Raw genomic sequence first — 26,005 nt, 5'->3', positions numbered from 1 at the left:
TCACACCCTGGCCCATCCAGTCCATTCAGACCTTCAGCATCATGCTTTGCCCCATTCAGGCCATGCAGGCCTTCAGCATCATGCTTTGCCCCATTCGGGCCACGCAGACCTTCAGCATCACGCCCTGACCCATCCAGGGCACACATAACTGGACTCTTGGTGTTTAATTCACAAACAGTAGTTTATCTTATGTCTGGAACAACTGTTAGACTAACATTGGATTCACAGAGGGCTACACAACTCCTCCTGTGAATCTGTAACAGGGGCAGATTCCCAGGAGTAGTTTGTGGGCCTTGCTATGAATTCCCCGTTACTGACATAAGTTATCAGTTATCAGTTCCATATGAGCAAATATGTGTGATGAACATTTAAACACGTGTAAAATAACATTCGCACTTTCAAACGTGTTTTGTTTTCCCCACGGTGTAGAATCCCCTCCTCTCTTACCCCACAACCAATTCTGAGGGTGGTCCACAAATACATATGTACTCTTGCCTATGACACGAGTTAGCTCAGGAACATATTCAGCATCTAAATTGTTTACAAAGTCAGTAAAGATCCGCAAACCTAGACGTTGGTGATGCTCACCTACTTTTGAACGTGTTTCCGCACAGAAACACCCACAACACGCCCTTGTAAATAGATGTGTTCACACACACATATAAATACACAATTTGTGAAGACCAATCATAAACTCAGTCAAAACACGCGTGCGCCTGAGTTCAATGTGAGTGCTCGAACGGCGCTGTGAAACAGGCCTATGATGGGAGGGGGCTGTCCTACATCACCTGGAGAACCATGAGCAGTGCACATGCCGCTGGTTAAGTGGGTTTGGAAGAAATTCAGCGTAAACTATTGGACGAGGGCAGAGGGGACATTGGTATAGGCCCACCAGTCACACTTCGCATTATATACATGAACAATTCCATCCCTCTGACCAGTCAAATACCGTTAGTTCTAGCACTAAGGGGCAGATTTATGAAGGGCTTGCGCCGCCGGTGCGTCGTTTTTAACATGGGAAAAAGTGACGCACCGGCGGCGCAAGGCCTTCATAAATCTGCCCCTAAGTACATTAAATGCACTCGACCAACACCCCTATGGGGGACCAGGGGCCCGGGCAACAAGGCTAGTTTCAGGCTGCACAACACACGCACTGCACAGGTGACTGGATCATTTTGCACTGGTGACCGGTCAGTTTTGCGCAGGAATGTTCACTGGTCGCCCAGAGCAAAATGACATTTTCAGAGACTGAAAAGGTAAATTTCGACGACTCTGTATACGAGCAGTTTTTCGGGTGGTGAAAGGTGCAGTGTTACTTAGCATGCAGAGGGGAAAGAGTTTAATCTGCTGAACAAATGCCGATTAAGAGTGGTATTTGCTTCAGAGTTGGTATTTCTAATATACCAGGGGCATGAGGTGGCGTACACAGACCAATATATGGTGGCCCCGCTTGGAACAGGTAACTGCGAGAGCAGCACCCTGTATTCACAATGTATGCACTCCAAGTGACAAGGAGATAATGCGACTTGCCCAAAATCACACGAGCAACTGCCGGAGTCGGGACTAGACCCTGGTTATAGATATTAAACAACTAGTAGACCACATCTCTTCCCGCCGAGTTCTGACGACAGTCGTGACAAGTGACTGAAAACTGCCCGTGGTGAAGCAAAGCGCATGCATTGTAAAATGTATTCATACAATTGACTCCCAACCCACCCCTTAGAGCAAAACTATAGTACATTCAGGGTGGTTATCCCCAGGCAACCCAATCGAGGCTATCCGAGCACTTTACTGTGTTAAGGACTGCGCCCGTGTGCGGGAAGTGCCTGTGGGCTGCACATCATCCGGCTGTGTCCTCGGGCTGAGATGTCATGGGGGTGCAAGCATCTGAGGATCACCTCGTGTGCCTCCCTTGGAGTAGAGATGCCATTGCTTGTCCATGGTGGGAGGCGACAGACCCAGGAGCACCCTAAATTCGTTCCTGGGTCCGCACTTCCTCTAAGCCCACATCTTTTTTTTTTTTGTTTAGGACATTTTTATTGATGTTTTTTACAGAGAAAACCAAACATATGTCATAGCTAATGGTAGACATCATAAAAGAACAGGGAGCCGAAAACATATGTAATAATAGAGAGATAAGTATAGAAAAGGTGAAAGAGAGGAGGGAAGAGAGACAGGAGGAAAAGAAAAGAAAGAAGAGCAGAGGAAAGAAGGAAAGAAGGAAGAAAGGGAAGAGTGAGAAGCAATACAGGTATACATGTGGGAATAAATTTAAAGCAGTCAACTAGCCCACATCTTATAGCGCTTTCTCTTGCGTAACACGTGCCCTGCTTGGGCACCTTCCTCACCGGACCAAAGACAGCCCGGCAGCCACGGAAAGACTCTGCGTCACTGGCTTGAAAACAAGGAAAACACCAACCCCACGCAGCACACTGGCCCGGCAGCTGCCTGACGCTCCCAGTGACATGTGTGCCGGTACAGCTTCAAATGTGTGCACCGAAAGAGACATCACACCTGGCACGAAATGGTACCCCGACCGTACAGCACTTATGAACAACGATCTCAGAAGAACCCATGACGTGTTTGGAAGAACAGGGGGTCCTTCCAAACAAGAGCACTAGTTATATTACACAAGGGCACATTCATGTTTTGTGGGAACAGGGAGGTTAAGATGCTGGGCCGACGCCGAGATTCAAACCCGGTACCCCGGTTCCCAAATCTACAGCAGGAGACTTTCCATCAATAATCAGTCCAATTTAGCTGGACGAAGTGACAGCTACCGCCCGCCCACTAAACGTTACGATACAGTAACTTGCTTCTGAGTTACTAAATTACTTCCAATGCCCACTTTTCCCCACTTTTTGCAATTCTAGCCCTTAATATATAGAAGTACAATGGTCTTACCAGAAGTCTCATGCGATGCCACCCCGCAGCAGAGGATGCTAAACGCAAGAGCCAGCCGCGCTGCCATATCCATCCTGCGGTACCCAGGGCAGCGCCCGGGGGTCGGTTAGCTGGATTCTTAAGTAATCCTTTGGGGGCAGTGGGCGCAGGACGGGGTTTCTCCTCACGCAGTTAGCGTCCTGCGCAGCTCACTCAGCCCGGGATCTAATGTCCGATGAGGGATGCAAGCAGTGACAGTCCGGGCTCAGGGCACCCTGTCCTATGTGAGGAGTGCAGCTCCAGCAGCAAAAGGGGCCTTGGTTCACTCCTCCCACCCGCCGACAGGCCACGCCCCCAGCGCCTGGGCACTCCCCCTGCTCGCACCAAACGGCGAGCCGGGGGTTCCTCACACTGATGATCCCTCTTGGCCCAGAGTGGAAGCAGTGCCCGTGTACTCCGACAACTAGCCACGCAGAGGGGGTGTCTAAGCGCTTCCTTCTTAAGCGAGTTGTTCTTCCATGGTTTCTAGAGAAGCAATGTTATTTTCATCCACCTTTATCTTTAGTTACGTTTAACTGCGTATGTAAAGGCGCAGTTGAACAAAGAGCGCACAGAGTGGGGGAGGCTGAGTGGCGGGCCTGAGGCCACCTTCTGATGCGCAACAGGGGAGGAGGACACACTCTTAATTAATGACTGTCGTTGCCCGCTAGGACACCTCTTTGATCCCATAATGGGGCTTTGCGGGGGGGGGGGGGGGGGCCACCGGAGGGAGGCTCGCCCCCCCGGGGAATTTGGGGCTCCGGGAGGAAGGGGAGGGGAGGAAAATATAGGGGACACAGGAAGCGAAGTTGGGCTGGTTGGGCTGGGGGGCGGTTTTTGGGCTTCTTTTGGGCTGGGCGGGTTCATAAACGGCCATTTTGGGTCACTGTGCACCATTTCATGGGACAGTGACCCAGCAGCCGGGGAGGTTCAGGGGTTTTCTGTGTCGTGAGCAGTTAGTTGGTCAGAGGGTGTCAGCGCGATCATTGCGTGGTAGGGAGACTGAGTTTCGCTTACTTGTAGGTCGGCTCGCTGGTCGGTTGCCGTGCGAGGTGTCAGGCGGTGGCGCGCAGACGCGGCGGGACGACGCGAAGAGCGGAGAAGATGGCGGCGGATGACTTGGCGGATCCTCGGGTGCAGCAGGCGCTGCGCCTTCTTGGGGAGGCCGGCAGGACTGATCTCCTCCGCAGTGATGTGCGGGTAAGGCCACCGCTGCGCGCTGCTGATGGCGCCGCGGCGGCTGTTGCTGCGTGTGACCCGCCGAGGTCACATGCGCGAAAGGGGGAGGGGGCGGGAGCGGTGAAGAGGGCGGCGCGCGGAGGCGGCCTGCAAGCGGCTGGAGCAGCGAAGAGAGGAAAGGGCCCGGGGAGGAAGCGCGGTGCGGGGAAGAAGGCGCCTTTGGTTTTTGTGGCACATACCGAGGGTCTGGTGGGGCCACGGGGTGGCGGGGGGGCGAGGGAGAATGGCTCCGGTGGATCGGGCATGGCTGTGGAGGCTGAGATGACGCTACCCGGGGACGCGCGTGGGGGGGTGGGAGGAGGACACGAGGGGGGAGGGGCCGGGGGGCGGGGCCAGGCGGACGAAGCGGTGGGGGGGCCTGGAGGGAGAGGGGAGAGAGGGGCTTATAGATGGGACGGGTGGGGGACCAGGGGGGGAGGAGCAAGGGGGGCTGGATGGGGCAGGGGGGGAATCCCCATTGCTGATTGAGGACACTGAGGGGGAAGACGTGGAGGGGGTGGGGGGCGAGAGCGGGCAGGGGGGGGAGGAGTCCGAGGATGAGAATATCATCCCGCCCAGCAGTAGGGGTTCTCCGCGGGGCGGGGGGCGGGGGGTGCAGTGGGGAGGGGGTGCGAAGGGGGGCAGACGGGGGCAGGCGGGGGGGTGGGGGATGCACCAGGGGGTGGGGGCGGACGGAGGAGGGGGGAGGTTTTTTGGGGGTCCCAGCGGGGTTTGAGGGTGCGGTAGGGAGTAGCGGGGGGGAGATGCGTGGTTGGGGTGGGTGGGGGGGTCTGGAAGGGGGCGCGTGGGGAGGTTCGGGCGGGGTGGGGAGTTGGGGGTGGGGGGAGAGCGGGTGGGGGGGTCGTCCGGCGTGGCGGGGAGGACATTCTGCGGCAGGGGGGAGGGGCGGTTGGGGAGGTAGTGGAGACAGTTTTGCCCCGGCTTGCTGGACTTCCCCGTTTTTCTCTTGGCAGGAGCAGTGGGGTAGGGGCTCGGGTGAGCAGCATGCGGCTCCACCCCGCCGAGTGGATGGGCCGGCTCTGCCTAGTACGGGCGGTCGCGCTCCAACGAGGGACCTGGGGTAGTCAGAAAGAAGATGGACGGGACGTCACTCTCCAACGCCCCCCTCCCGATGGGTCGATCCGGCCGCCGGGGGACGGGGATGGAGCAACGAGGCAGCTGTTTCTTCTGATTACCAACAGGAGGGTAGACGGAGAGTGAGTGTGGACTTAGGTGCATTGATGACGGAGTGTAGGGCCAGAGCGGGGCTGAGCAGAGTATCCACAGGCAGGATTTTGGTTGATGGGGCAGGGAGTGTTGAGCTGGAGTCAGAGGAAGAGGGGGAGCTGAGGGAGGCCGGGGGGGAGGTTTGTAACGTTGTTGGCAGTGTTTTACAGGAATGCCCCCGGCAAGTGGTGCCGCGAGTGACGGCCCCCCCAGCAGATCTGGTTAGGCGGCGGGATCCGGTGAGGACGCCAGCCTTGACGCCAGGTAAGACCAGTACGGGGTCTGGGAGCGGCTTGGGCACGCCTCAGGGAGGCAAGGCGGGAGGAAGTGGTGTTGGAGGTCACCACGTGTCGGTGGGGATGGATGCGGTGGGAGGGGACGAGGTGAGACTGGTGAAGGGTAGGTATGTGATGGATGCCGGTATGTGTACGGAAGCGGAAGGCGGGGCGTCAGGGAGTTCGGGGACAGGCGGGTTGGCGGCGACGGGCGCCGGAGCGAAGGGGAACTGCGAGGGACCGGTCACGAGCGCAGCGTCGGGGACGGCTGGCACGGATGTGGCGTCAGGCGGGTCGGCGGCGTCGAGTGCCGGGGCGAAGGAGAGCTGCGAGGTACCGGTTAAGAAGCTGCCGTACATGGGGGTGGCGAAGCCGCTGGGGGCGCATTTGTCGATGGCGACCAGGGAGAAAATATGGAAGGGGGAGTATGTCGAGATCTTGAAGTTGCTACATCGGGAATTGATGGCCAAGGAGGGGTTGAAGGAAGAAGAGCAGGAATTGGCGAGGCGGCCGAGAGTGCCGGTTACTATTGAGAATTGGTCGGCGGCATTCTTAATATATGCGAGCGTGTACTGTGAAAAGTATCCTGACAGAGCAGTCGCGCTGTTCAAATACATGGACGTGGTGCGGCGGGCGCAAGTGACTTACGGGGGCAATGCTTGGTCGCATTACGACGAGGAGTTTAGGGCGCGCATGGCGTCGGACCCGGAGGCTAAGTGGGGGGAGTTAGATGCGGACCTTTATCAGCAGACGATGAGTGGGGCAAAGTTTGGCCGCACTATCTACATGGCCAGTGGTTTGCCATTGGCTCCCACCCCCTTTTCGGCTCGCCCCACCCGTGGGGGGGTGGGACCGGGGGGAGCCGGGAGCAACCAAAGCGGGGGGGCCTGCTGGGATTTTAACAGGGGTTCCTGTCTCCGGCAGACGTGCAAATTTAGGCACGAGTGCTCCTCTTGTGGAAAACGCCATCCGGAATCACGATGCTGGGGGCTTTGGGGAGGCCCCACGCAGGGCCAGTATCCGGCTCCCGTGCCCGGCAGGGGGAGGGGGGGGAAAGAGGGGGTGCGAGTACCTTGGGAAAAGGCTCGTACACCGGTTAGGCTAGATCGGTTGGAACCTTTCTTGGACGTTTATCCGCGGGCGGATGATGCGACGGTGCTGCGTCGGGGTTTCAGGGAGGGTTTCCGGTTGGGGTACGAGGGTCCGCGGATCGCTCGATGGGCGGAGAACCTGAATTCCGTGAACGCACACAAGGGCATCGTCCGGGAGAAGCTCTTCAAGGAAGTGAAAGAGGGGAGGATGGTGGGACCTTTCGAGGTAGCGCCCTTAGAAGATCTGATCATTTCACCCATTGGAGTGGTCCCAAAGAAAGAGCAGGGTCAATTTCGCCTGATTCAACATCTCTCATGGCCGGAGGGCGCGTCGGTGAACGATTTTATCTCAGCAGAGTTGGCGTCGGTGTCATACTCGTCCGTGGACGTCGCGAGAAAATTGGTGACGACAGCGGGGCGGGGGGCGCTCATGGCAAAATGCGATGTAAAGTCGGCATTCAGATTGCTGCCGGTTCACCCAGCTGATCATCAGTTGCTGGAGATACAGCTCGACGGGTTAATCTTTGTTGACAGAGCGCTTCCGATGGGGTGCTCCGTGTCGTGTGCCTTGTTCGAGCGATTCAGTTCTTTCTTGCAGTGGGCTTTTTCCTGGCGCACAGGCTCTGAGGCGATTACGCATTATCTGGATGACTTCTTCCTGGTGGGCAGCCCCGGTTCGACGGACTGCCAGCAGCAGCTGAGTAGTTTTACGGACCTGATGACTTACCTAGGGGTACCTTTGGCGCCAGAGAAGACACAGGGGCCCAGCACGGTGCTGTCGTTCCTCGGGATAGAGCTCGACTCAGCGGCCATGGAAGCACGCCTACCGGAGGACAAGAGGTCGGCAATGGTGGTTTTGGTGAAGGGCATGTTTGCCAAGCGGAAGGTGTTGGTGCGAGAGGTGCAGGTGTTGCTGGGGCACTTGAATTTCGCGTGCCGCATGGTGCGGGCGGGGCGGACTTTTTGTCGACGGTTGGGACTGGCTTTGTCTGGTTTGTCGATGCCTCATCATCACGTACGGATATCGGCGGGCGCGAGAGAAGATTTGTGCATGTGGCTGGCTTTCTTGGAGCGATTCAACGGTGTTCCCATGGCGCCGCCGGAGGAGTGGGAGTGGGACGTGACGATGTCATCGGATGCGGCGGGAGTCGGCGGTTTCGGACTTTACTGGGCGGGCCGGTGGTGCGCGGAACAGTGGCCGGAGCAGTGGCAGGCGGGGGGGAGGAGCATTGCTTTCTTGGAGTTGTTCCCGCTGGTGGTGGCTGTGACGGTGTGGGCGCGTGAGTTGGCGCATAGGCACGTGTTGTTCAAGGTGGACAATATGTCGGTGGTGCAGGTGGTGAACCGGCAGTCTGCGAGGGAGCCACAGGTGCTAAAGCTGATGCGCGTGTTCGTGTTGAGGTGCCTGGACAACAATATCTTGTTTCGGGCGCAGCATGTGCCGGGAGTGGACAATGACATTGCGGATGCTTTGTCTCGTCAACAGTGGCAGAGGTTCCATGGGCTAGCCACGGAGGCGGCGGCAGTCAAGACGGAGGTGCCGGAGGAGATGTGGTTAGTGGGAGAGCGCGGGTCGTTCGATTGGTGAGGTCGTCCATGGCAGTATCTACGTGGAAGAGTTACGAACAGGCCTGGCTGGAGTTTCTGCGTTTTGGAGCGGTAAGGCAGCGGGACAAGTGGCGTCGGGAGGAGCAGGTGGTGCAATTCATGCTGGGGTTAATGGACAGAGGTCTGGCGAGAGTGACCATTGCGGGTAAACTGGCGGGTGTGGCGTTTATGGGCAAGCTTTGGTGGGGCTATGCTCCCTCGGCGGGGGAATTGGGAGGGCGTCTTTTGGAGGGTTGGGAGAGAGAGAAGGGGGCCCGAGTGCGGCAGAGGCGGCCCATTACAGAGGCAATGTTGGATGGGTTGTTGAGTCGGTTACCGGTGGTGTGTAGAGATCAGGAGGAGTCTGTGCGGTTTTCCACATTGATGTCGTGGATGTATTTTGGGGCCTTTCGGGTGTCGGAGCTGGTGGGTTTGAAGGGGCAGGCGGGGTTGACGTGGGGGGACGTGGAGTTTCGGGGAAGGGAGGTCGCCGTGCAGCTTCGACGTTCCAAGACTGATCAGCGAGAGAGGGGCACTTGGGTGTTACTGGGTCCTGGGGGTACTGAGGCGGTGTGTCCAGTGGAGTGGGGGAGGCGGCTGGCGGCCGGAGGAGCGCAGGCTGGTGCGGAGGTTTTTGACAGGAGAGAGGCAGGACGTGTGACGGCCGCGCAGTTGTTGTGGGTCCTGCGGCACGCCCTGCGGTCTATGGGTGAGGATCCTAAAGAATTCGGGATGCATTCATTTCGCATCGGGGCGGCGACGGAGGCAGCGCGACGGGGTTGGGGAAAGGAGGACATAAAACGGTTGGGGCGCTGGAAATCGGATTGTTATAAGACGTACGTCAGGCTGCGAGGGGTAGTGGTGGATTGAGTGGGTGTGTGGACTTGCTGCTTACATGTGTCTCTTTACAGGTGCGGTGGCGGGGCCTACGGCGGCAGCAGTGTCCATTTACGTGGTGGGACATTCTTTTGTAAAAAGAGCAGAGAAGGCTGAATGGGAAAAATACAGGAACCTTAACCTTGAATTGGATGAACAGTTGTTTCGGTGTCATTGGAGAGGCAAAGGGGGTATGCGTTGGCACGAATTGATGCCGGTTTTGAATAACGTTGTACGGGGAGGGGTGTGCCCGGATGTTTTGGTGGTTCATCTGGGAGAAAACGACCTGGTGCAATGTAAGGGATTGGCTCTGGTGAAGCAAATGAGGAGGGATTTATTGGAGATCAAGAGGCAGTGGGCAGGGTGTTACGTTATCTGGTCGGAGTTTATACCGAGGAGATGCTGGAGGGGGGCAGAGAGGCCAGGGGCGATTGACAGAACTAGAAGGACGATCAACAGGGAGATTAGGGCCTTTTGTGATAAAGAAGGGGTGGGCAGAATGGAGCACCCGGAGCTGACGTATGGAGCGGTGTATTTTTTCTTGGAGGATGGGGTACATTTGTCCAGATACGGGATGGAACTTTATGTTGTACAGTTGAAGGAGGCGTTGGACCGGGCGATAGGGGTAAAAAGGTATCAGAAGGTTCAGAGGTCCTAGGGGGGGGTCGAAAGCGGTAAGGGCTTTCGAGTGGCGCTTTTCCCTAGTTATAATGGGGGGGGTAGGATAGGAGGAAGGAGCTGTACTGGCTGAAAGGGAGGGAGTGTACATAGGGCAGAGGTTAAAACAGTTGAGCCAGGCGTTTGGGTAAATGATAAGGAGGTTTATGATGTTGTCGGGGAACTGTTTAGGGGTGGGGGTGGGGGATTGGCAGGTATGTGTATATTTAGTTAGGCCTAGTTTTGTACGGCAAAGGCCAAGGTTGGGGTATGTTCAGGATGCACCTGTTTCCAATAAAAGCGGCCTTTAACACACCTTATACCTGTGTCCGGTCGGTTCTTCCCCTCCCCGTCTCCCGATGGGCCCCAATGGGGCTTTGCGGGGGGTGGCTGACCGGAGGGAGGCTCGCCCCCCCGGGGAATTTGGGGCTCCGGGAGGAAGGGGAGGGGAGGAAAATATAGGGGACACAGGAAGCGAAGTTGGGCTGGTTGGGCTGGGCGGCGGTTTTTGGGCTTCTTTTGGGCTGGGAGGGTTCATAAACGGCCATTTTGGGTCACTGTGCACCATTTCATGGGACAGTGACCCAGCAGCCGGGGAGGTTCAGGGGTTTTTTGTCCCACCCGCCCTCCCTTTTTTCTATTAGCTAAGGTTGGGGGGGACTGAAAAAGGGTTTTTGTTGGTCGCAGGTGCTTTCTGTGGTAGGGTTGACAAGTGTGTCGCTAGGAGCAGGTGCTGGAGTGGTTTTCTGGGAGTTGGTGCTTTTCCCTAGTTATAATGGGGGGGTAGGATAGGAGGAAGGAGCTGTACTAGCTGAAAGGGAGGGAGTGTACATAGGGCAGAGGTTAAAACAGTTGAGCCAGGCGTTTGGGTAAATGATAAGGAGGTTTATGATGTTGTCGGGGAACTGTTTAGGGGTGGGGGTGGGGGATTGGCAGGTATGTGTATATTTAGTTAGGCCTAGTTTTGTACGGCAAAGGCCAAGGTTGGGGTATGTTCAGGATGCACCTGTTTCCAATAAAAGCGGCCTTTAACACACCTTATACCTGTGTCCGGTCGGTTTTTCCCCTCCCCGTCTCCCGATGGGCCCCAATGTCCCAGATGTTACTTTCGGCTCTCATTTCAAATATGTTATGTGTCTATGAACCAGCTGAAGGGAAATAGAATGGGTTGGATCTCCAAGTATAAATATATATAGACACGCAGACACTAAAAACACAAACACTCCAGCAAAGCAGCTCGCACATGACCATTCCAAACGGTTCCCCACCGCAGTGTTCACCAGTTATACCTTAGTACTCTTACCCATCAACTTGGCTCCATCTTTCATTCATTGTACATCTACCTCTTAAAACGCTCACCCTTCTTGTAACTTCCGGGTTTAGCACTCATTTTACTCCTCTAAGCCTTAGAGGTTCCAAGTGCCGTGTATTGTAATTGTCACCAACATTCTGCGGTGCATTGGCATTGCACGTAATATGCAGCAGAATAACATGTGTACATGTTATATATCAGACCATTTCAATCAAAGGTTATTCCTTTTAGCACCAGAGAGGGATTGCTGGTCCCATGCTCACCGCTTCTTTGCAATTAAATGTTATCCTGACTTTTTCAACTTTATTTTTACTTTAGTAACATTGAAAATGTGGTGGTGAGGCAGCAGCACCGCCAGCATATTAGGGTCCTGAGTCAGACTGCTGCAGGACCAACTTGTAATAGGGCAGTCGGACCACCGGTACGGCGGCTTCCACACCACCACCGCAGGTTTGGTGATCCATCGGACTACCAAACTCAAAATAAGGCCCGTAGTAAACTACAACCCCCGCCTAATTTTTACACACTTCTTAATTATATTCGAGGTTCTGATTTTTTGATGGCAGTAAAGTTCATTTGTTCTTCAGTTAGAGATGAATGATGAACTCATACCTAATGATTAAAATACCAGTTAGGAAGAACATCATGTTGTGAATTATATGGTTGATAATGGTCTTATGTTAAATGCAATGATGTTCTGTACATTTTTTTGCGAATACGTTTTTACTTGATATAGGTCTTAAAGTTTGATAAAAAAATTATTTTAATTTTTGGTTATCAAAGGGATTGGTAAATTGAATCTCTTGTTGTTATTGTATTGCACAGCGTTGAAAAAGAGGTTTTTACCACAAAACACATGATGGCTGTTGCTGGTGATTTGCAAATACAATTCCACTAACTGAATAATTGTCCTTGTGAAAAGAATGAAAAATGAAGTTATAAGTGAAGCCATGATAAGTAATGAAGAAGACGGAAGGAACAGGGTCCATGTGTATTAATGAACTGTGAGCAATAGTTTAAAGATCGTTTCCATTTTTGATTTAGTTTATTTTGAACTAATCAATTTTCAAAACACAGGAATGACCACGCTGGTTCTACCTCTTGCGCATTATTCCTACTTTCTACGTGCTCGACCCAGTCATTGCGCCTGAGGTTACCCATCCTTATGACAGGCAAAAAACAGTGAGTAGGAATAGTTGGCTCTTAGTCTGCCCAGCTTACTGTTTGCTATAAGGCATGACTGAGACGAGAGAGCAGAAATAGTAGGCCCCCGGCCAACAGGGGCCGCCACCACTGAATCCTTAAACCTTTCCTTGCTGGGTAAGGAGGGGGGTTGAATGTCCTTCCAAGGAGCATCAAGGAAACTCCAGGAGGGGACTGTACGGTTCCTTGGAGAACTTGTCTAACTCACATAAACTTGGAGGAGGTCCAAGGTTAAGCATGTATGGTAAGAATATTCACATTACTTAACATGTTTACATTCTTACTGTTATTAGCCGATATTCTGGTTGCCCTTGAATGGCTATGAGGGCAGGAAGTACATAAATTGTTTATTTGCTTCAATTCCAATCATAAGCATGTTGAGGAGACGCAACCAGCATTAATGAATTTCATGCGCATGCATGATGACAGTGACTCAATTCACTAAAGCGCATGTGCATACTTTTGCTTACACAGTATTTACTCAGCCTTTTTTATCATCATTTAAAACGCGCACTCAATGTGGTAAGTAGTGTCTGTTTGTGTGGAGAAATGTGATGATTTTGTGGTCCAGTTTCCAAGGCAGCAGTATGGGTAGGCATTCTACGAAGACCAGGCCTGTAGATTAGTCCAGTTCTGGCTCCTCTTTATCTAGATCCAGCTCTCCATCTCCTCCTATGTAAAAGTCAAAGAGGACTTGAGGATATGATGATGAAAATCCTTTGAGGATAAAGTCAGATGGGTACTTTGGAAAACTCTATGTTGTATTCATCATAAGGCCACTGACAAGACTGACAGTAAGAGACTTTCTCAGAGTTCCTTTGGGCCTGAGGAAGAGGGAAGGGCAACCCCAGAGAAATAACTTTCTGAAATCCTTGCAAGAATCCTAAGGGATATGGGGCTCCTTACACTGGAGAAGCCCAGTATGTCCGCAGAGCAAGTATTGAGACAATGTATGAAGACTCCTAGTTTGCACTGCATCAACAAGTTCTTGATGTAATTGTATGTGAGATCCTGAAAAAAGTACTGTTCCCTGTTGTATTGTCAACCTTTATCCATTAGAGGGAATGGATAAAAAAAAATCTTGAATCAGTAATGGTGGATTCTTTTGGCGGTGAGTCTGTTGAGGAGAACATACATGGCTGAAAAGAACATACTTAAAGACTCCACACATAAGAAGACAGAATCAGCATTAATAAAAGCTTATGTAGGAGCTCATTTATCTATGAGAGATGATAAATACGAGGCATATACCGGCCAGTCGCTAATTTCTGATTTTATGAGCCGTTGAAAGAAATTCAACAGAAGGTGCAACTGTTACAGCAAGAAGGAATTCTCAATTAAGAATTGGACATATAGGGGTCCATTAGGATGTCGGGCGGATTGCCTCCGCCAGGGTGGCGGTGGCCACCGCCACCCTGGCGGAGGCAATCCGCCCGACAAGCACTCCCGTTTTCCCCTCCGCCAGATTAGGATGGCGGAGGGCACAGCGGCAGACGGAAAGACCGTCCGCCGCTTTACCGCCGCGGTCGCAAGGCGACCGCGGCGGTAATGGATTGATATGGTGGTGGTGTCCAATGGACACCGCCAGCCATATTACAATGGCACAAAGTAGAGGCCTTTCCGCGGCGGCAATGCCGCCACGGAAAGGCAGGCGGGGATTGCTGCGGGGGCCCCCTGCAGGGCCCCCAGGTTCACACCACTGTCAGGGGGCACATGGGGGGTACCTATGGTACCCCCCCACATTTGCATATGCAAAGCGGCAGGCACCGCGCGGTGCCTGCCTCTTTGCATATGCAAATGCAAAAAAGCATTTTTAGCATTGTGGCGGGCAGTGCAGAGTGCACCGCCCGCCACAATGCTAAAACTACAGGATGTGCCCGCCACTGTGGCGGGCACATCCTAATTCCCCCCACGGGACCCCCACCCTTATGGCGGGCGGTCCCGTTCCCCACTATGGTTGTCCGCCCGTCATCATAATGACCCCCATAGTCTGGCTTTGGGGTAAGACATTCCACACAAGAGTTAGGAAACATACCACATGGAGGATAAGGAGATCAGGAAAATATAGACTATAGTCATTGAAGGCAACAGTTTCCTTTCCAGAGCAGGTTCTGAAACATACTACCCTAGCCACCAGAAGACAGGTAGTTAAATTCCACGTCAGAGACAGCAGAGCCCTAGAAAGTGTTAGCAGATGCACAAGACCCTGTCTGGCAACATCGATTACTTTAATTCCCTCACTTAACGTTTCAATTTACACCTGTGATTCCTTTCCCATACCGTTTTTGTTTTCCCCCTTGTTAGTTTACTTTATCTCCCTGCTCCCGCTTCCCTGTACTAACTAGAAGTGTGTGAAATTCACGTAATTTGCTTTTGCGTTATTTTGTGAAGTTTTGGCAAAATTAAGTGAAATTACGCATAATTACTCAAAATGTAAATTCATCATTTCTCACTATATTTTAGAGCAAACTGCGATTCTTCCACCCATTTTTGTCACCAGCAATCATTTTGCACAAAAAAAATACAACAACAAAAAATTCAAAGCAGCTTGCATCGTGTTGTTCCTGTGTATTTGTCGTAACATTCATCACAAATGGTGTGTTTTTAATTTTTTTGACTGTGAATGTAATTAGGAGAAGTGGCTTGATGTGTAATTTTGGGAAGTTTGAGTAACAGACGTAATGTGAAATTCCCATATTTATCTGAATTACACCAGTGTAATTTAATTTTCACCAAGGCCTAGTACTGACTCCCGTATTTGTTCTTAGACGGTTCACTGACAGAATATCGAAAATATTGACTCCCTATACTTAAACAGGTAAGTACAAAAATATTGAGAAAAAATATCGGTGTAAAAAATATAGTTGTACAAAATATCGAGATATATATAATAAATTAATAACATTAATATAAAAAAGTATATTTAATATACATTTTAACAAATATAACAAATAAACTTAATAGAAAAAGTTAAACACACATACATAATAAAAATAATATATATAATGAATATATAACTTAAAACATTAAACTATTTAAAAACTATTTAAAAATCTTCATACATAAATTTCACAATCCAGTCAGTGCAAAAGTAGGGAAAGTTTTGGATAGCGAAGGGGTAAAAATCACAATTCCCACTCCAGTGAGTGCAACAGTTTAGAAAGTGTTGGATAGTGGAGGGGTAAAAATGTATATTCCCACTCCAGTGAGTGCAACAGTAGGGAATGTGTTGGATAGCGGAGGGGTAAAAATTACTATTCCCTCTCCAATAATTGTAACAAGAGGGAAAGTGTAGATGTGGGTTGTGAATTGTGTAGTGTTATAGGGTAGGACATAAAAAAAGTAAATATATTTAATAATGAATGTTTTTGTTTCTAAATAATTTCTAATTAAAAATATTTATTTGTTTGAAAATATTTTTTTAATTGTATTTAATATAATATTTATAGGTATTTGTCATATGTATTTAACATTATACTATGTTTTTTTAAATTTAATATTAAATATATTTGTATTTTAATTGTTTAACGTATTTATATTTTTTATTCATTTAAAAAAAAAATTGTTGTTAATATTTTGTTTGTTTTTAATTTTGAACTGACTGGAGTGAGAATATCAATTGTTACCCCTCCGCAATCCAACACTTTCCCTACTGTTGCACTCACTGGAGTGGGAATAGTCATTTTTACCCCTCCGCTATCCAATACTTTCCCTACTCTTACACTCGCTGGAGTGGGAATAGTAATTTTTACCCCTCTGCTAGGAGAGGTCTGTCTTCTGCGTGTTTCCATGCATCAGGGAAGGTGGCTGTGGAGATGGATGAGTTGAGGATGGTGGTGAGTTGGTGGTTGATCTCCTTGGATCCAAGGTTGAAGAGGCTATGGGGACAGGGGTACGTGGGGGCTCCTAAGTGTGTGGAATTCATGATGACAGTGGTGTTGTGTGTGGGGAACTGTTATCATGTGATGAGCGGATGCACAATTCCCATTCTAGAATTGATTGTTTCTTTGTTTCTAGGCAACTCATCAGTTCAATAACTACTCCTTCTATTGGCAACATTGGTGTATCAGATCATGCTATGATTTCTTTGGTTTTGACTTTAGACTCAAATTTTATTAAACAAACTAGATGGAAAATGAATGCTGGTATAATTTTAAATGACTATAATAAACCTAAACTGTTATCGGCCATTCAAGAATATTTTATACTCAACCCTGAAGGTTCTACATCTATGATTACTAGATGGGATGCTTTCAAAGCTTATATTAGGGGCGTTACTATATCTATTATGGCCTATGAAATTAAAACCTTTCACACAAAGACTAAACTCCTTCAGACACAGATTGCAAAATTTGAGCGACTTTTTATTACATCCAGCAATCCTCAATATAAATTTAAGTTACAAAAATTACACTATGAATTTAATTTTCTACTTAGTAAAAGAGCTGGGGTTCAAATTTCGAATGCTAAGGCTAGATTTAGTTTTAAAGCCAACAGATCTGGAAAGCTATTAGCTAATTATTTGCGAATAAAAAAAGATAAAACTCAAATTAACTCCATCCACAGTCCCAATGGTAACATTGCTCTTTCTCATAATGATATTCTTAATGAATTTTTGAATTTCTATTCTACATTATATGATAAACCCGACTTTCAGGATGATTCTTTAATTGATTACTTCTTAACCTCATGTAAGCTGCCCAAGATTTCACAAATAGATAAAGCTGGTTTAGATACTCTTATTACAAAAGACGAAATAATCTCAGCTATAAAGTCCCTTAAAAAGAATGAATCTCCGAGTCCTGATGGGATTCCAGTGAAATTCTATAAAGAATTTCAGTCACACTTATTACCTTTTTTGTACGAACTTTTTAGGTTTTTTGGCTCTACTGGCACTACCTCTGGATCATTCACTGATGCTTTAATTATAGTACTTCAGAAACCAGATAAAGATCCCACTCTTGTGTCTAACTATCGTCCTATATCTTTAATTAATCAAGATTGCAAATTATATGGTAAAATACTTGCTTCTTGACTAGCCCCCATATTAGATTCTTTTTATTATACATCCTGACCAATCTGGGTTTATGAAGAATAGATATTCTGCTAACAATACTAGAACTCTACTACATATTATTGAACAGAGCTCCACCCTTTCCTTACCCTCTGGAATTTTAGCTTTGGATGCTGAGAAGGCGTTTGATAAGATTCATTGGCAATTTTTATTTTCTACATTATCATCATTTCATTTTGGAGATAATTTTATTCGCATGATTTCAGCTTTATATTCATCCCCTATGGCCCGTTTGTTTATCAATGGTCAAGTATCGAACCAATTTTCACTTTTCAGAGGCACAAAAAAAGGATGCCCCCTTTCTCCTCTGTTATTTTTGATTGGCATTGAACCTTTTCTTATTTCTATAAGAAATTGTGATAATATTAAAAGGATCAATATTAATGATGTTATTGTAAAATCCCTTGCTTATGCGAATGATGTGCTTTTATTTATAAGTGATCCTTTAGCTTCCTTCCCACCCTTAATGGATATTATAAAGAATTATTCTAAAGTTTCTGGTTACACTTTAAATACCAACAAAACAGAATTTTTTCCCTTAAATGTCTATTGCACTCCTGATATGATTCCCATGCGTGAAATTATTTGACAGAAAAATAAGTTAAAATATCTTGGAATCTTATTTTCTTCTATCAAATCGACAATAAATTTAATTTGTGATTTTCTTTTAAATTATATAAAAAATAAGACGTCTAAATGGGCGTCACTACATCTTACGTGGTGGCGCAGAATGGATTCCGTAAAAATTACCATTGCTCCCAAAATCTTTTACACTCTTGCCATGATTCCTACACAATTTCCATTAAAGTTTTACAAAGAGGTTGATAAATTGTTGTCAAAGTTTTTATGGAACAATAAGTCTCCTCGTATCAGTTATAAACAATTAAAAGGGCCTAAGCATAATGGAGGTTTTGGTATTCCAGATTTCTTTCTATATCATAAAGCTTTTATTTTAAAACAAAGTTCATTATGGTTTAACCATTCTTCTTTGATTAATCCCCCTGCATGGTTATGTATTGAGAGATCAATAGTTTCTCCGTTTCCTTTACCTACTTTGGTGTCCATGTCTAATGAACCATCAGTTTTTCGACAATCAGCTATTATTAAATCCACTAAAATGTTATTTAATGATCTTGATTCAATTTTTCTTGTTCCCATGAATCATACTGATGAATTATCTCTTTGGCATAGTAGCATTATCAAATTGAGTAGAAATATTAGATAATGGTATTCAGGGATAAAAGCTGGTATTTTCTATCTTAAAGATGTTTATTTCAATAATTCCTTTATTTCTTTTCAATCGTTACAGACAACATTTGGTTTATGTAAATCTGATTTTATTAAAATTTCAATATTTATGTCATTCAATCTTGGATTCCTTTCGCAATGATGTCCCCTCTAATGTTAAAGCTGATTTACCAATATACATTCACACAATCTCTATTTCATCTCATGGGGTTTCTGTTATATATAAAAAAAATTATCTGATAATTTAGGTAGCAATTTACAAATGATTTCAACTTTTTGGAATAATGAACTTTCACTTTCTTTATCAATTGATACATGGAGGGATAGTTTGCGGAATAGCATATCTGGTTGGTTGCCTGTTTCAATATACCAAACAAATTCGTATATCCTATACAATCGTTTATGGACTCCTTCACGTTTATATAAGGCAAAACTTCTTTCCTCTGCAGACTGTTGGCATTGTAAGTTACCTACCGGTACATTACAACATATTCTTTTTGATTGTCCATTAATTGGTAAATTTTGGTCTGAAGTTTGGGACGTTATAAAAAAGATTTTCAATATCCACATTGAAGTCTCTTATCAATTAATAATATGTAAATCCTCTAATATTTCACTGAATTTACAAGATTGATATCAGCAGCTTTAAAGTCCATTACTTTTTGTTGGAAAGATGTATCTACATTATCTGTTCATGCTTGGTGGTCGTGGGTTATTTTTACCAGAAGAGGTGCTCAATTATCCGTGAATGGGATTTATCATAACTCAATTTCTTATCAGTCTTTTTGGTCACCAGTGCGATTATATTTATCATCTTAAAGTTGTATTTCTTATGTTAATTTTGTTTTTATCTCAAAAAGTTTCTTCTTATGGTATAATTATAGTAGCTCTGTATTTGTATGATGATTAATTCATATTGTGTTCTCCCTCCTCCCGTCCCTTCCTTTCCTTTTTGTTCACATACACGTATATTATCTATATACCTATTGTGTTTTTATTATAGAAGTGTGTTCTATATTTGCTATATAGGTATAATTGCCAAATGATGCTATTTTTTGTAATGTCTTTATTAGTTGTTCATATCTATAAAACTTCAATAAAATATTTTTAACATAAAAAGAATTTGCAGTTGCTGTTTCTTGTGAATATCGTGTTGTGGAAAAGGCTTACTAGAGAGTCGCAGAGATCCTGTGACAGGGGAATTGTGTTCTCAGTGGCCGTTGGGCAGGAAAACTCTCTGATGATGCTGAAGAGTTTCTTGGTGTGGTTGCGCTTGCTTCATGCGGTTTGATTTTTCTTTTGCATCTTTGAGGCATTGGTAGTATTTGTTGAGGACGGACTTGAAAGGGGCTTGGTCTGTGGTGTCTCTGCTGGTGTGCCATTTTATCTCTAGTTGTTTTCACCTGCGTTTCATTGTCCTGAGCGCTGGAGTGCACCATCTGGCTTGTTTGGTGGATCTGCACATCTTGGCTGGTTTGAGGGGGGGCGACTCTGTCGGCACTGTTGGTGATCCAGGTGGTGACGTTCTGGATGACCTGTTGAAGGTTGGTTGTGGGTTTGGACTTAGTGTTGTTCAGGGTGTCCGTCCATTGGGTCTGTGTCCCTTTGGTCCAGCTATGGAAGAAAGAGTTAGGAGTCCTGGTAGTGGTGGTCCTGCGATGGTGAAGTGAACAATGGTGTGGTCTGTCCAGGTAAGTTTTATGGTTTGACTGTATTTGATTCTGTTGCTGGCGTGACGATCGGGTCAAGTGTGTGTCCTGCGCAGTAGGAGGGGTCAGTGACCAGCTGGGTGAGGCCAATGCTGCGGTGTCTGTGGGGTCACCAAGGGTGAAGTTGAGGTAGCCCAGAAAGATGTAGTGCTTGGGCTCAATGGCTAGTGGGACAATGAAATCGCAGAAGGGGGGGCAAGATCGGGGGGGTCTGTATACACGAGTGCCTCTGATGGTCGTTCTGCTGTCTGTGTGTAGTTGGAAGTTGAGATGTTCCATGATCGGTGTGGTATCGTCTTCAGCGGTGGTGCAGCAGATAGTTTCTTTGTGGATGATGGTGATGCCTCCTCCATGTTTGTTGGAGCGGTCTCGGTGTATCATATTGTGGCCATTGGGTGTTGCGGTGGCAATGTTGGGGGTGGAGGAGCGGTTGAGCCAGGTCTCTGTGATGAAGATTATGTTGGCTGAGGTTGCTGATGGTGTCCCAGATTTCGGTGCCATGTATGCTGAGATCGGGCGTTGAGCAGGAGGCATTGGAGTAGTTCCAGGGTGGTTGAGCTTGGTGGGGTGGGAGTGGAGCGTGTTTCTGTAATGGCAGTCGGTTCTGAGGTGCAGGTGAAAAGGCAGTGGCGGCAGGTAAATGGTCCCACCGTTGATCAAGGAGATGAGGTGCAACTTTCATCATTGCAGTATCTCTGGTCCAGATGTAGAAGTTCTGTGGCAGAGTACCTGTAGGTGGGAGGATGGCCAGGGTTCCTGGCGGTGGCTGCAGTCCATGCGCAGATTGGCACAGAGAAGTTTATCTTTGGCAGTTCTTCAGCACTGCAGCCTCCATTAAGTAGGTCCTCGGAGGAGGGCGAGCGGTGGGAAGTGGGAGGTGGGTGCAGGGCAAAAGAAACAGTGGGAAGTGGGCCGGATCACTTTACAATAAGCAGGGAAAAAGCAAAAAATAGGTGCACCAGAAAAGACAACCTAATAGACACAAAATGCAAATTAAAACAGGAATAGAAGGTTGACTGACCACAGGCTGTAACCTAACAGGAACAGAGGCTAAACATAGGACACAGCTTCACAGTGCAGGGTCGCATCAGGCAGTGGCGAGAAAGGGGAGTGATAGCGAGTCAGAGACCTGCTGGACTGAGCGGGGGAGCTGGCACGTGTCCTTTCTTTCCGCCTTGTGACTTACCATTGCTTCTAAAATCTTTGCAAGGGTTTCCTTCTGAGACACTTAAGACTAAAGATTTGACATTCTTCACCATGATATTTTAGTTGCAATAACATCTGCAAGAAACATTGAGGAGCTGAGAGTTTTGCTTTCGTGCTGGCCACCATATTGAGAACGTTCAAAGGTGGTATTGTTTTGGAGTCAAATCCTAATTTTGTACCCAAGATTTCTTCCTTGGTGTGAGAAGTTGGCCTGTTATATTGTACTGTAATTGCATTTATATAGCGCTTACTACCCCTGACGAGGCGTCGAAGCGCTTTTTCAGCAGGTAGCACGCTACTCCGGGACCCACAGAGGATTAGTGTTGAATTAGTATAGTGAAACATGCAAGTACATTTTAAGTGGTGGATAGGTTAGTCAGTTATTTGGATTTGGAATGATAGCAGAAGGCTAGAGTAGGACAAAGGTTTGTATTTATTTATCGCTCGCTTGTTGATGCATACTATTCAGGGAGCCTATAAAGGATTAGTGGTGGATTAATATGGTGAAATATGAGGTAATTTCAGTGGTGAATATTAGTCTGTTACTTGGAGTGAGAAGGATAGCGGATGGATAAAAGGGGAAGAAAGATCTGCATTCATATAGCACTTGTTACCCCTGATGGGTGTTGAAGCGCTTTTCTGGCGAGTAGCACACCACTCCAGAACCCATAAAGGATTAGTGTTGAAAATGAGTATAGTATAAATATGAAGTAATTTAGTAGTAGATATGTTATTCAGTTATTTGGGCAGTATATTAGTATACTTGAATATGGAATATGGAATTTGAGAAGTGAAACATGTTAGTCTGTTAATTTTGATTGAAAAAGGATAGTGGAGGGATAAAAGAGTGAAGGTTTTTTTAATTTTTTTATTTTTTTAAGTCTTAGCAGTAGGAAGAGTCTTTTGGATGAGTAAAAAGGAGTTTTGGAGGGAAGGAGTCAGAGGGTAGGGTTTAGAAATGTTTGTTTTAGGGGAACGGTATAGTAAAAAGAGGTGTCAGATGATGCAAGGAGGGGTAGAGCAGGAGAGAGTCTAGAAAAGGTTATTTTGGTGATCATAGTAGTGGTATGGGGTTTGGGATAAATGAGAGAGTGGATGTAGAGGATATATTGATAGATCTATAGGATGAGAGATAGGGTAGTGCATTAGAAGGAGTAGTAGAAAGAAGTTTGAGATGAGTCAGAAGGTTGGGCTAGAAGATATATTGAGCGAAGTATAGGCTGCCAAATAGGCTAGTGTATTGGAAATGCTAAATTAAGATAAAGTGATAAATATATAGATCCATAAGTACATTGAAAGTATATTGATACATAAAATAAGTCAGTATATTTAGATTAAATATATTGATAGAGGCACAGGATGAGAAATAGGGTAGTACATTGGATATGGTTTTTCAGGAGAAAAGTAACAGACACACAGATCCAAGTACATGGAAGGTATTTATTGATGAATATTATTATTATTAATATTATTATTTTTTATTATTATTTTTTCTTCTCTTAACAACATAATTGTGGATGTATGACATTACAACGCATGCATTTACATCGCATGCCTTTACAACGTAAGTATTACAACGCAGTCCATTACAACGCATAGTGCTTTGGGGTGCTGGATAGTGAATAGTTTAATTTACTATTCCAACTCCAGTCCCCGTGGACACTAGGGAAGGTTATTGGATAGTAAATTAACCTATTCCCTATCCTAGAGCGCCCCCCAGAGCAATGCGTTGTAATAGTTTGCGTTGTAATGGTTGCGTTGTAAAGGCTCTGCGATGTAAAAGTTGCGTTGTAAGTGTTGTTCACCCATAATTGTTTCACGTGTTTTATAAAGTAATACACAAAGATAGGTACATACCTACAGTGAAAGCAAATGCTTATATACAGAGGGATATGCTGTAAATTTCTATTTCCGTATGGTGCATATGTGGGGAAGAGCCAGATCTTGAGTAGTTTTCTGAAGATAAGGTGGTTGTCGGTGGATCTTATGTTGGGGGGTAAAGAGTTCCGTAGTTTGGCTGCTTGAACAGAGAAGGATGTGCAACCCATTGTTTTTTTTCTTGTATGGTGGGATTTTGAGGCGAGATGTTCCTTTAGAGCGTAGGTTACTTTGTTGAATGTGTTTGGTGATTTTATTCCTGATGAAGAGTGGTCCTATTTCATGTATTGCTTTGTGGGTCATACAAAGCAGCTTGAACGTGGATCTTCTGGCAACCGGTAACCAATGCAGGGCTTTCAAGGCAGGGGAGATGTGGTCTCGTGGTTTGATATGCAAGAGTAGTCTGGCAGCCGAGTTCTGAATCCGTTGTAGTCTTTTCATGGTCGGTAAAGATGATCCGTGGTAGAGGCTATTGGCGTAATCGAGTTTGGATAGAACAAGGGAGATGGTAGCTTGGACCTTGTGTGGAAATCCCAAATGAGGGAAAATTTGTTGCAGCGTTTTTATAGTAGCAAAGCTTGATCTTGCTAGTTTATTTACTTGGACAGTCATTGACAGCTTGGAGTCAATGGTCATTCCGAGGTTTCTTACTTCCTTCGATACTTTAGGCAGTGATCCCAGTTCATCAGGCCATGCGGCAAGCGGGTTGTAATTTTTCCAATCGCCACACGTGAGTATATCAGTTTTTGAAGCATTCAATTTGAGATGGCTCCAAGTCATCCACTGATCCACGGCTCTGAGACAGCTGAAAATTGGTGATTTTCCAATGTCTTTGGGGCATTCCAGTTGAAGGAGTATTTGCGTGTCATCTGCATAGTTGTAGCACGTGAGGTGAAATTTATTGATCAGTACTGGTTAAGACTTCATGTAGATGTTGAAAAGCATGGGCAAGATGATAGAACCCTGAGGGACCCCTGCTTTTGTGGAGTACGGTTTGGACGAGAAAGGTGGGGTGTGGATGACATTAGTTCTGTTTCGAAGGTAGGACGCGATCTAGTCTAGAGCAGTTCCCTCTATGCCGGCTTCATAAAGTCTTTGTTTCAGGCTGTCATGGTCAACCATGTCAAAGGCAGCTGAGAGGTCCAAGAGGAGTAGCGCAGCAAACCCGTTGCGGTCAACTCTATTCTTTAGGTCATCCCAGATGGAAAGAAGGGCAGATTCAGTGCCTCTTCCCGGACGGAATCCTGTTTGGAAATCTGAAAGTATGTCATTCTCTTCAATGAATTGTGACATCTGGGCGAACGCTGCTCTTTCTATCAGTTTGCCCAGAAAAAGGTCCATTTGTAATGGGTCTGTAGTTGTCGGGGTTCAGCGGGTCCAAGTTTGTTTTCTTCAGTAAAGGGCGTATGTATGACTTTTTGAGTTCTTCTGGAAATATTCCAGTAGTTAAGGAATCGTTGATGATTCTTCTTACTGGAATGGCAGCAGAAGTTGTTAAAAGAATTGTCTTGAAAGTTTGTGGCGGACAGGGGTCAGAAGGGCTGCTGGCAGGCCGGCTTGCTTTGACCAGGTCCATAAATTTATCGTGTGAGATGTGTTGGAAGGAACGGAGAGTTTTGATTAGAGCATTCTTGGATAGTTGTTTTGTACAAGGGTTAGTGCTGGTGCTTTGTTTCTGTTGTAAGTACGAGTCCAACGTGTCTGCTTTGTCCGTGTAATGATTTGCCAGTTTGTCTGTGAAATCTTGAGTAACAGGATGAGTTCCTTCTAGGCAATTTGGTTTTCGAAATTCATTGAGTATTTTATAGAATTCTTTATTTGCACATTTAGCGTTTTGAATTCTGTCTGAATAGTACCTTTTCTTAGCTTTTTTGATAGCCGATTTATATAATCTGTTAATTTTTTGTAGGTGAAGTTTGTCTTGTTTGGCGTTTGTTTTGAGCCAGGTACATTGCAGCTTTCTAATTTGTTGTTTTATGTCTATTATTTCTATGTTTCTCAAAGGCACTTTTTTCCTTTTGTTCTGTTGTGTGGTTTTGAGTGGTATCAGGATGTCAAAAGCTTCCTGTAGCCACTCATATAGATTCTGAACAGAATTTATGGTTTCCAGATTTATACTGGATGTTAGTTGTGTTTCCAAGTGTTACAAATTGAGTTTGTTCCACGGCCGATAGGTGGATGGATGTAAGGTAGTTTTAGGTGAGTCGCTTAGTGTTGTTTTATGTTGGAAAGCAAGCAAGTGGTGGTCTGACCATGTGACTGGAGTTATAGTTTGAAAGGTAACTCGTTCAGTATTAGTAAAAATGACATCTAGGATATATCCAGCGATGTGTGTCGGATTGGGGACAATCTGATACAGGTTCAATGCGTCTAGGCCAGTGATTATTGTTTTTGGATGGGTCACATTGGTTTTATCAAACCAAATGTTAAGGTCACCCAGAATGCACAGGTTGGAGTGTATTGTTATCAGGTTTGAAACTGTGTCTAGAAGTGCGTATGGGAATGTTGCCTTGCTAGGTGGA

General features: G+C 46.7%; 1 protein-coding gene across 1 annotated transcript in view; it reads right to left on the bottom strand.

Moving 5' to 3' along the window:
- KDR (kinase insert domain receptor) overlaps positions 1 to 3,167 on the bottom strand; it is a 75,502-nt gene extending 72,335 nt beyond the window's left edge. Inside the window, exon 1 of the mRNA XM_078678186.1 lies at positions 2,905 to 3,167. Coding sequence (XP_078534312.1) covers positions 2,905 to 2,977 — 73 coding nt within the window. The 5' untranslated portion in view covers positions 2,978 to 3,167. The remainder of the gene's footprint in view (positions 1 to 2,904) is intronic.
- Between the last annotated feature and the right edge of the window lie 22,838 nt (positions 3,168 to 26,005).

Source organism: Lissotriton helveticus, chromosome 2_2 (assembly GCF_964261635.1).
Source record: "Lissotriton helveticus chromosome 2_2, aLisHel1.1, whole genome shotgun sequence".
Taxonomy (NCBI): domain Eukaryota; kingdom Metazoa; phylum Chordata; class Amphibia; order Caudata; family Salamandridae; genus Lissotriton; species Lissotriton helveticus.
This window is presented reverse-complemented; position numbering and strand designations above follow the sequence as displayed.